The 12,569-nt window shown below is 31.5% G+C and overlaps 1 protein-coding gene across 1 annotated transcript; it reads left to right on the top strand.

The window, feature by feature from the left end:
• The first annotated feature begins 4,880 nt into the window (after positions 1-4,880).
• LOC139497119 (monocarboxylate transporter 9-like) lies at positions 4,881-10,576 on the top strand. Its single transcript, XM_071285204.1, has 4 exons — positions 4,881-5,271; positions 5,874-6,017; positions 8,101-9,024; positions 10,050-10,576. Exons 1-4 carry the CDS (start codon positions 5,103-5,105, stop codon positions 10,271-10,273), a joined length of 1,461 nt encoding a protein of 486 aa, XP_071141305.1. The 5' UTR covers positions 4,881-5,102; the 3' UTR covers positions 10,274-10,576.
• Positions 10,577-12,569: the final 1,993 nt, after the last annotated feature.

The following is a 12,569-nucleotide window of genomic DNA, read 5'->3' as shown; positions in this document are numbered from 1 at the left end:
TATGAGAAGAACATAACCCGTGTCATGCCAACAACTGTTTTTAGAATAAATGTCTTTAGTTCCGACGCAAAGACCTTATCAGTGACTCAATATTAACGCCAAAATATGCAATCTTTAATGACTTGACAACAGTATCGTAATTATATCCCTTCTTAATCAGTAATTATATCCCTTCTTAATCAGTCTATTTAAAGGTTTTGTAAGTTTCTGAGGTGAATACTGACACCTTTGTGCTTTATAAAGAATATTTCCATAAAAAATTGGATGTGAAATACCTGAACGTATAAAAAGTCTGCATGTTGAGCTATATTTACGAATGATGTCTTTATACCGATGATAAAATTTAGTAAAAGTTTTGACTAGATAAATGTACGAAATACATTGATGCTTTCATTCATATGTATCGAGATAACTGCACTAGAAACTTAAAACACCGATACATTTAACATGGTAGTCTTTTTCGTATTTAGAAATTTTGTTTGTTTTGAAAAATACATACAGGTCATGTTTTTCTGTTTTACGTTTGATGACGTATATTTGTTTATTATTATTTCTAAATGTAAAGACGTCCTTGCTCAGCAGTATTTTTTATACGTTTCCAAAACAAAACACGCCTGTACATAAACAAAATTGTACTCGGATTCCTCCTTTCGATGTCATTATTGCCCATTTTAACCATTCCCCCTCCCTTAAACAAAAATAAAACTGTTGCCGCGAGCAAATATATCATTGAAAAGTCATGTTTTTTTTTTTTATCATAAGTGTATTTTTTTCCGGCAGAATTAATGCTCATGCACAAAAAGATCCACATGTAGCGCATCACCAACATCGACTGCTTTGTGAAAGTTTTCTTTACTTTAACAATTCACAAATATCTCTAAGCTTATATTCTATAATTAACTATACACACGCACATGTTACTGTGTAAGGTGCATTAAACTTTTAAAGCCCATAGTAACAGATGTAAACAATTCATATAAACAAACTTGGCCTGTTTTACCTTCTCTAATAAAGAGTTCCCTTTCCTTTGATTAATTTCAGCTAGATATCCCTATCAGACTGTAAGTTACTCTAAAATCCACCTTCTGACATATCAACGATGAAGTGTTTTAGCTCCTTGATAAGTGCGTTTCCATGACGTTCTGTGCTGCCTAACACACATTTTTTTGTACGTAAATTACTCGAATTATCCAAATATACCCACACCTGAAGGAAAATTGTAGTATCAGTGTGAGAGGGTACCCAAACTCAATGGTTCAATGGAAGTCGAACACGTCACCATTTTGCAAACTTTTTTATGTATAATAAATAATCTTTATTGCAAAAAACATGAAACCCTGACGGGTTAAAATGCAAACATAGTACATTGTATACTCAAGTGACAAGAAACATAACTATACATGATAAATGTTTTTTAAAAAGTGAAGTTGATATTAATAACATATATCTATATATAGATGTATATAATAATTGACCAATGTGGACCTTATTTTCGCAATTCCATAGATTGCTTTATATAGTCTACAACACTAGACAAAATATCTTTATTGGGATCTAGAATAGTTTTAAGTTAAGAGTTTGAGTCAAGCTGGTTAAAATTAGGATAATGGGTTTTAATTGCATTTATAAGGGAATGTCTTACATTACTGTTAATTTGGCAATGAAGGAAAAAGTGTTCCTCATCATCTAAAATTTTACAAACTTTGCACAGTCTGTGTTCTCTTTGATTTTTTTTATAACGTCCTAATTCAATTTCCAAATTATGATCACTTACACGTAATTTTGTTAAAAGCTGACGACTATTAAAATTGTGACGAGGAACTGTCCATTAGGGTTCATTAAATTTATAATACAAACAAATTTATTTCTACCATCTGACACAAAAACATATAGTTTGTTATCCAACAATCAGTTATCTCAAAGCAATCCGAACACATTGTTTTAAAAGATTTCACATTTATAAATGACACGAATCTCACCGTTCATGGATGCTTTCTGTTTCTTTTATTTATCAACAAATACAAGGTATCTTTTACATACATTAAATTTTCTACCTCATAATAATTTTTCTCAACTGAATTTGACAAAACCTTTTGGAATTTCGAGTCCTCAATTTTGAACTTAAATTGGTTTATCTAACTTGTTTGATTCGAAGTATTGTTGATGTGTATTTTGTTGACGGAAAGCTTCTAGCGGACAAAACTTGAAACATTGTATATCTATGATGATTGGTTTCACAACTCTGTCGTTCAAGGCTACATACATGACGTCACGGTAATTATGATGTCATATTTTTCTATACCTTAATTGTTATTGTCGTTGCTTCAATCTCATTTTCTGTTGTAATGATCATCAGAAATATCATGAATAACCAGACACACGATTAAGAAATAATTATCCCGGGGAAATGTGCAGATATATTATTGTGAAGGATAATGCAACTTTGATGCCAACATTGCTCAAAATTAGAAAAGAATGATCGTCTGGAAAAAATACAAAATTTAATTCTGGTATCTATGATGAGTTTATTTATCAATTAAAACATTGATTTATTTCACTTTTACTCCACTAGACAGATAATATGTCTCTCTTTCACTATATATTGACACAGATGAACTTCAAAGAAGAGTCTATGACGAACGTGATAATTTGAACCTGTCAACTCCTATTTGTCAGTTGTAACATACCATCTGATTTATCATTTAAATAGCGTTTAAATAGTTCAATCTTTTTACGTTACAAACGTCGTTAGAATGTGTAGGCTGCGGACACATATAAATTTTCACAACAGAATTATGAGGTAGCACAGTTAAGATCGACAGTACACAAAGTTTTACGGTCATCATCTAGAATTGATAGCCCGTTACGAATTATCTTTGTCTAAAAACACCAAAGACAGTCTTAGATGTTTAGATACAAGAATAGGCGTCTTATCTGTAATTTGACCAATTGTTGACTATTCCAAATTGCATTATTGTGACTTAGTGTTGAGCCTTTGGTGTTGCATACATGAGAATCGGTATCCTTTTCGGAACATATGATCACGCTCCTTTTGGTGTTGATGAGATTCCCTCATTTCTTATTTGTGACTTTGATTTGCTTTTTAGTCGAGTAATGCACACGATCAGCTGTCTTGTTATATCACTTTCATTATATGATTTGCATTTACCTTTATATGATGTGCACTTGTCATAATATAAGGTGCACTTGTCATAATATGATGTGCACTTGTCATAATATGATGTGCACTTGTCATACTATGATATGCAAAATGTTCGAAAGTCATAAATCAAATACAAATCCGGGTTACAAACTAAAACTGAGGTAAACAATCAAATATAAGAGGAAAACAACATAACAGCAGAAAAAGTGTAACAAAAAACCCAACGACAATCCATCACACACAGAAACGAACTATAAGATAACAATTAAAATTTCCTGACTTGGTACAGGACATTTTAAGAAAAAAATGTTGGGTTGAACCTGATTTTATGGCTAGCCAAACCTCCCGCTTTCATGGCAATGTTAAATGTAACACCAAAATGACACCTTCACATGACAGAACAACACAACAAATAAATGAAAATAAACACCATTCAGGATAGAGAAATACACCAATTAATATTACAATAAAACATTACGACATGCTAATAGTTATGAAAAGTATAAGGCTAATAATTTATTACGCCAGTCGCGTGTTTCGTTTACAGAAAAAATCACCAGTGCATTCATGTCAAAATAGTGAAGAAAGCCAAACAAAGATGAAGAGCATTGATGACCCAAAATTCCCAAAAGTTGTGCCAAATACAGCTACGGTTATCTGGCTGGGATAAGAAAATCCTTAGTATTTCGAATAATTCATACTTTTGCAAACAGAAAATTTATAAAATTGACCATACAATTAATATTTATGTCAACACAGAAGTGCTGACTACTGTACTGGTGAAACCCTCGTACACAACTAGTGGCATCGAACAGTGGTGTAAATAGTTATCGAAAATACCAGGCGTATAATTTGATGCATGTCGGAGATGATTTAATCAAACTAGTCATCAAATTACATTCTACAATTGGATGGTATTAATGTCAACTTGTCCACTAAAACGAAACGGAAAATTTGAATATATTTGCACTCGTGTATGCATTATCACGACATTCTATATTTTAGCCCGAAACGATTTTTCATGTACATCACGTCAACTTTTATAACACCGGGAAAAAGTCATGATATTCAAACTCGACACCTTTTAAAATGGAGGAAGAAACAAAGCATGGGGTGGAAAATGTCACAAAGTCAAAAATATTAACAATCGATTATTCGAGGGACAATTTTGACAAAATTGCAAATGAAAGGTATTAATTATTTTACATATTCTTTCGAAAGTGTTTACAAAATATAAATTCAAAACGATTGTTTGTTTGAAATATTGTTTAATTGATGGAAATTCATGAAGTTACTGGCCCTCATTGCTAATAACCCTAATCGTTTTTGTACAATTTTCTCAAACAATGCTTTTTAGTGCTTTGGTTCCGAAAACGGTAAATTGATTCATTAATACTCATTAAATTGTACAAACATCGTCTGAAAAATATTAAGTTAAAAGTTTGTTTGAATCAAAGAATTTAAATAAAAAATACTGATATAACCATATGTTATTCAGAATAAAAAATATTCACTGTACGTATATAATTAATACAACATATCTACATATATATGAGAAAATAGTTCTAAGCATAGACGAATTTCAAATGCTTTACAAAGAAAACACAAACGATTGAATACAAACACAATTTAACGAAAAATTACAATCTCTATATTTGGCGATATTAAGCCCAAACACAAATAATGTAAGGATGTTTTATTTTAAACATTACGGACACCCAATGCCCTTACACATTAATTATCTATTGACTTAACATAATGGTTTCAGTAAAATGTGTGTACAAAGTGCATTTGAATATTCATCAGAAAGATTAATGCTATTAATGAAGGCCTCACAACTTCTCATTTGACAATTTGAAAGGAAAGGTATTCTACTAACCGTTTACATTGTGCAAAAGATAAAGGGCATTCACAACTGTCAGCTGGATCTGTTAACAAAATGAAGAAATGGATGGTGCTGATAATGGCATTCATGTCCGTTGTCATGTCTACTGGTTTTCCGTTTAATATGTCAGTCCTGTATGTAGAATGGTTAGACGAATTTAAAAAATCTAATTCAGAAACAGCGTTAGTACAGTCAATTTGTACCGGTATATTCAGCCTTGGAGGTAAGATTGATAAAATCCCTTGTGTTAATCATATAAGATCAAGGATTTAAATGCATTATTTAACAAGTCCACAGAAAGTTTACTTAAGTTAGCCATTTCTTTAATTTATTCTATCAAATTGTCAACAAGCGGTACTTAAACTAAGTATTGAACATTTTCATTAAAAATGATTTTTCTGAATTCTTTGTGCAGGAGTGGTTTTGATCGTAATGACACATTAACATTAGTTAATTATGAATTACTCACAAATCTTGATTTATACAATGATATTGTTTATTGACTGTAATTTTTTTAATGTCTAAACTTTAAAGTTCCTGAAGTTGGACTGCAGTCTTGAATCTAACTGACTATTTCTTGCTTACATAGTTGTGTTCCATGTGTATCATTTTTTTTAACCGAGGACATTTGTTATGGAGTAATCGTGGAAAATTGTATTACACTTGTCGCGCATGTTTAATTAATTGTTTGTACACATTTGGTAAAACATGAAAACTTTCTATTAAGAAATACATTTTGAATTTAAATATTGACACTGCTTAATTACCTTTTACACGATTGTTTTATCATTTTCATTAATTTAACATTTAAATTAACCATTTAAGGATCTATCAATGGAATTATTGTAACAAAGTTTGGTCCATGTAGATGTGGTATAGCAGGCGGTATAGTAGCAGCAGCAGGGTTAGCCATCTCATATTTTGCTACTTCTATATACTTCCTGGTATTGTCCGTTGGAATCGTAACAGGTAAGTTGTCATCTTTGACTTGTTGGTTTGAAGAATATATCTTACATACATGAATATAAAGACACCGAGGAAATATTAAAAGGATACATGTGATTAAGACGGATTCGAAACTAGCTTACAAATCAAAAGTCATGTAAAGATGAATATATAATATCAATTAAAAGATAATCTTCTTGATCGCCCGTATGGAGACGAAACGTGAACTACAAAATTAATGTTGACTCGAAATAAAACCATTTTTACCGTGATGAGAATGAATGAACTTAGACTTCCGTGCACCAAGTTCTTACATTTTTTATTATACAAATGCATCTGTACGTTTTTTTGTTTCAACTTCAGTGGTAAAAAACACAAAGCTTTAATGATTATTTAATTTAATGATGAAGATGAAAGTACAGTAAATGATCTATGTGACAGGAATTGTTGAGTTAATAATTAACTTCAATTGTAAAGTAAAACATTTCATATAATTTTTCTGAAATTTCATTGGATAAGTTCACACAAAACAGATATAGAAAGATGAAGAAAGCACAAATCACATAGATACGCGATACTTTTGAATTATTGAATGTCTAATTACAAATGCATAGATGTACCGTTATAATTGATGTGTAGTTGATACATGAACCTGACAGGAACGGGCTCGCCAAGATATTCCACATGATATAGTCAGTATCAAAACGAAACTACTACCTATTAGTCTATATATATATCAATCTTTTAAGACACAAATATTGCAAAATACCTTGCTTACCTTCATGACAATTATATTGTTGTTCCCGCAGATAATCCCCCAAACATCGTTGTTTTTGTATGTAAATAGAATTACACATGCTGCTTGACAAATGAATTAGGTATTTTCAATTCACTTGGAAAGTCATCATATGATCATATGCTTCCATGTCATTTATCAAGGAGGAAATCCTGAAAAATCATAGGTCTGTTCTTTGGTCCTTTTTGGAATTTAAACCAAAGATGATACACTTGGATCTTCTGTCACTGTTTTTGGATGCATAAACTACATACGTGTCTTTACAAACAACGTTATATTGCTGGAGCTTCAAACTGCACTGAAAAACATTCTCTTAAACGGGCATTATCAAGATGCTTGATCCCTGGACTGACAAAATATTTGTTACGTTAGAAGGACGCACTCATCTTCAAACAGTCGGAATACCAATTGAGCCCTGCCTTTTTTTCGACTTGTTCCTTTGTTCATATGAGGCTGACTTTACGAAGAAACTTAAGGAGAAAGAAAAGAAATAAGTAGTATACTATTCTGCTATGATGTTTTCTTACTTAATTGTTCACAATTTGGTGACTTTTTTGAACGTATTTCACCTATCGAACTAGATTAAGGATGCAGCAAATAAAAACAGTTTGTTTCATATCTTGACTTACATCTAGAAATTGTCATTGAGGGTGGGTTGAAAACAAAACTGCACGACAAGAGGGGATATAAACTTTGCAACATTGAACTTTCCATTTCTATAACTTTCAATTGACACGATATTCCGGGGCTTGTATTTTATAACGGGTTTTCTTAATAGAAGTTTGCCACTTACAAGGGCGGTATTAAATCAAGAGTTGTAAGTGGTGAAGTTGAAATAACCGTTTCGTAAATATTACAGACATCAACACGAGTTGGTTTACCATTATGGAATATGTTTCACAATCAGGTCAAATTTGACCTGATTTAAATTTATCAGCAAGTTTCCACTCACGTTAGCAGCACGACGTGAGCAGCATGTGTACCAGGATCCGACAACCCGTCCAGAACATCTGAAATCACCACTAGTTTTTGATGGGTTCGTATTGGTCAGTATTTAGTTTGGTTTGTTGTCTTTTGTGGACACTTTCATTTTTAGGAATGGCGATGTCAGTTTATTTTCGACTTTTGAGTTTGAATGTTTCTTTGGTGTCTTTCAGCATGTACAACATGTACCAATTACATATCTTAAAATTTACTTTTGGAACACATTATTAATTTCCAGCCTGGAAAAGTTTATTTTTTTAAAATCATATTTCCCAACGTATAACTATATTTCTCGAAACACATTTAAACTCACTTTATTTTTTTCAGGATTTGGACTGTCTTTGTCATTCATATCAGCATCAACAAGTGTTGGGTTGTATTTTGATGGGAAGCAAAGACTTATGGCTTTAGCTCTAGTTTCAACAGGTGGAGGAGTTGGAGCTGCCATTGTACCAATAATACTAGACGAATTTATTGGACAATATAATTGGAGGGGCGCTCTGTTAGTTTTAGGGGGAATAACCACTAATTTAATAGCTAATGCGTGCCTATTTACGAAGCCATCATTTCAGATAAGACGCAGAAAAAGTGATGTATCTCATGGAAAATCCACGATATCTTATGTATCAAATAACGACAGTTTAGTTATTACTGAGAATAAAATTCAACATCCATTGGCTACAAATGCAACACAAAGTTCAACGTGTGCATCAATTAGTAAATCAGAAATACGACGAGTGCATAAGGAAGCCGATAATTCGGAAAGAAAGGGCATTTTTGATATTTTGACAGGTTTATTAAAAAATAAATTATTTATTTCTTACATTTTTGCGCAAGCTATGTGTTTGGCGGCATATAATTCTATAATGATATTTTACATTGACTTTTTTAAGTTCAAAGGTTTGACTAGAACAGATGCTGTCAGTATCTATTTTTATATGAATGTGATGAGTACTGTGTTTAGGTTTGTAACAGGTCTGCTTAAGCAAATACCGCACGTAAGTGTAATAGCAATTCCAGTATTTTGTGCTTTATTGGGTGCTTCATCAATGGGGTTGTTTCCATTGGTTGGGTCATCGTACATTGCAAATTTGCTCGTTGCATTTATGTACGGCTGCGGCAGAGGTGGAATGTTTGCAGTCCTTGGAATATCGATTGTAAAACTAGCTGGACCAGAGAATTATTCTGTTGCACTTGGGATTTCTATGACATTTTCGGGGATACTGAATGCAGTTGCTGGACCTGTATCTGGTGTGTTTCAATTAATTTTTAAGATCGATTTCTGATATTTTTTCTTCAATCCATGCGTACACGTTAGACCGGTTCATTCCCTAGAAAAAAGCATTGAAAGAAAGTCAAACAATATAAGCAAAATTATCATTGGTGTTTAAGTTAAACGAAAATGTTAGTATTATATTCATTAATTGGTGGAGTTTTGTGCAATATCAATTTATCATTAATTTGTAAGCAAAATGAAATGGCATGTGTTATGTATACTGAATAAAACTGTAGTAGAAAAAATGAAAATAAAAAAAAACCAAAATCTGAGGAAAATTCAAAACGTATAATCCACAATCCACAATCAAACGGCAAAATCAAAAGCTAAACACAGCAAACGAATGGATAATAACTGTTATATTCCTGACTTGGAACAGACATTTCCTTATGGAGAAAATGGCGATTAACATCTGGTCTAAAGCTAGCTAAACCTTTCACTTGTATGACAGTCGCATTGTATTTTTTATTGACAACGATGTATGATGAAACAAACAAATATAATTGGTAAAATATCCGAATAGATGACGAATCGTACCAGAGGGAATCTCTATTAAGGTGGTACCCAACACTTTCACTAAAATTAATTTGACTCGTTTAATTTTCGTATAATTTTGACAAAGTATTTACTTTGACCCTAAAACAAGTATATAAAAATTTCAAAAATTTTGAACCAACCGTTTTGTCAGAAAAATTACACTGGTTACATAGCAGTTTGACAAACAACAATTGTGATCATTGAGAAGCTTAATATTCCCTTAACAACACAACGTAATTAAAACGTTAAGCTGATTTAACAGAGTTATCTCCCTGTAGTGTTAGGTACCACCTTAATTCGCACATACATTTTCTTAATTAGAACTGCATGTCTGTATAATTTGAGTTGTATTATCTTTTGTAAGCATTTGGACAAGGATCCAAGTTTATAGTTGTTCTTAAAATATAGTGTTTTATGATTTCTTACGTTTTGGATCTAAACTCAATGAAAGTTTTTTTTGTAGGATTAATCCGAGATTCAACTGGAAATTATGATATGTCATTTTTCTGTTCAGCTGCGACCGCATTTGTTGCCTGTATTGTCTTCGTCACTATAATGTTTATTAGATTCTTTGCGAATCGACCCAAATCATCTGAACTCAACTTTGAAATTGTCATTAGACAAAAATCATGGAGAAGATCAAGCATTTTGCCATGGAAGAAGCAATCAGTGGACATCAGTAAATAGAAAAATACTTGAAAAAAAATATACATGCTGTCTAAAACATGTATGCATTGCCTCCTGATATAAGTTTGAATTACTTGATCAGTCTGAATGTTTCTTAATTAGTTGAAGCGTTGTAGAAATTAAAAAAAAACCCCAGTAACACGAAAAGTTAATGTTGTTTATGCTCAATATAAATATCTTTTAAGTCGACCTAAGGATGATAAACCTTCTCTGAAACATACCTTGTCTAGTTGAAACCGCACAGGATAATAACTTTGATTTTAATTTACCAAGAATAGATCCGACTTGTCTTGAGTGAGTAAGTTAAGCCAGTAACGGTTTGTGCAATTCTTGGTAAGTTATGTTCTATACTCAATTGTAGAAACAATTTTGAATTCATTGAATCAAATAAGGTACTTTTGATTTTAATGTGAAAATTTTCAAAAAGTATTACTTTAAAAAGCAAAAGTGTATTAATTTTACAAATATTTGCTTTTAATCTTGGACTTGGACTACAATGTATTAAACCATGACTTAAAAGGTTTTGTTTTTACGCTTAAATATGCCTATATAATAAATGTAGTAACGAAAAGATAAAAAAAAAGGAAAAAAATGAAGAAAAAAAAATACTGTTTGCCCTATAATAAGCTTTTGTCTCAAAATGATTGTATGTGATCGAATAAAAAGTATCATCACCTCAATAAGACAGCAATCATATGACACCAATAATGAAAAACATACCTAGTTTTTATCAACAAACAGGTGTTCACACAATATGGCAGGCTCTAGAGTGACCTGGATCTGAAATAAACTTAACATTTAAATTCTCAAAAAAAACATAAAGGGATTCCAGCTGACACGACATAAAAATGTTGCGGGGTTAGTTAGTTGTTTTTTTTTTTTATATCTCAGCCCTTTCTCATTAAGATCTCATTCCTCTTCAATTGAAGATCTCGACCTCCTTTCTGTTTGTATCAAGTTGCATTGACAATAGGCTTTTACTGGACAACTGATGGAAATTATGGGAAGTATAAAAAAGAAGATGTGGTATGATTGCCAATGAGACAATGGTTTAGTTTGATAAAGTAAGTATTGGTGTCTATCCTTTTGGTACTGGAAAGAATGTGTAATAGTCTTATCATTTAATGATGTATTCTTCTGACATTTCAGTCTCGTTCAGTCTCGTTGAAATCTCGTTCTTAAATAATTTTCAAAACATGTGACAGAAGTGGAAAATATCAAAGAATTTAAAAAATATCATAATCAAACATAAATCTGCGAAAAAATTGTGTATTTACAATGAATGGTTTTTGAGTAATCCAGTTTTCAAATTTTACGACCAATCAAGTCAGTATTTTTAGCCAAAATTTTGAGAAAATGGGTGAGGGATACAAAAAATGATTTTATTATAATCGTGTACATCCCATATCATTTTGATCTTTTCAAATTTCTTAGATATGTATTCTTTCAATCATTTATAACAAAAAAGTTGAAATTATATGCATTTTGTTCTTAAAACTGAGAAAAATTACAAAAATACAAAATTGACAGCATGGTAAATTTTACACTAAAAAGCATCAAAATATGATAAAACTGTCTTATATTAACACCTACCTATAGTTTTTGTAAGTAATATTTATTCAGATCGGTCCACTTCATCTTAATAGAAAGTATGAAGAAAAGTTTAATTGTGGAATTTTAATTTTTTCACGATTATGGCCCAAAAATAGGTAAAAATCGATGAAAATCGGGAAAATTATCAAAATTGGGCATTTTCAAAGGGCCGTAACAAAAAAAAAGAAGTGCACCACCATATGATTTTTTCTTCACCAATTGTTTTGTTACAGTCTTATTAACCCAAAAATCAGGTTTTAAAATTTAAGAAAAAAAGTTTAATTCTAGAAATTTTTGGCTCCTCAGAGGTGTACATTCTTAATGAATTTAATAAAACATTGCAGTAAGGTGGGATGTGCTTTGTTTATTCTTATAGACTTTTGATTAACCGTCAAGATGAAGAAACCGCAATTAACTGATGTTGATAATTTATCGGAATTTGTTTCATGGACATACACTTCTATCATACTTAGTTTTTTCAATTAAAATATTCAATTAAAGATAATTGCAATATTTTATTTAAATAAAAGATCTTTGTGACAGGTTCTAACATAAAAATAAGAAGTTGTTGGTTGATTGTCATTGAAACAACTCTCTTTAAGTGACCAAATGACACAGCAATTTATAACTGTCGGTCACTGTACGGCTGTCAACAATAAGAAAAGCACATACCGCATATTCCGCTATAAAAGGCCCCGCATTG

This window comes from Mytilus edulis, chromosome 12 (assembly GCF_963676685.1).
Source record: "Mytilus edulis chromosome 12, xbMytEdul2.2, whole genome shotgun sequence".
NCBI classification, from domain to species: Eukaryota; Metazoa; Mollusca; class Bivalvia; order Mytilida; family Mytilidae; genus Mytilus; species Mytilus edulis.
This window is presented reverse-complemented; position numbering and strand designations above follow the sequence as displayed.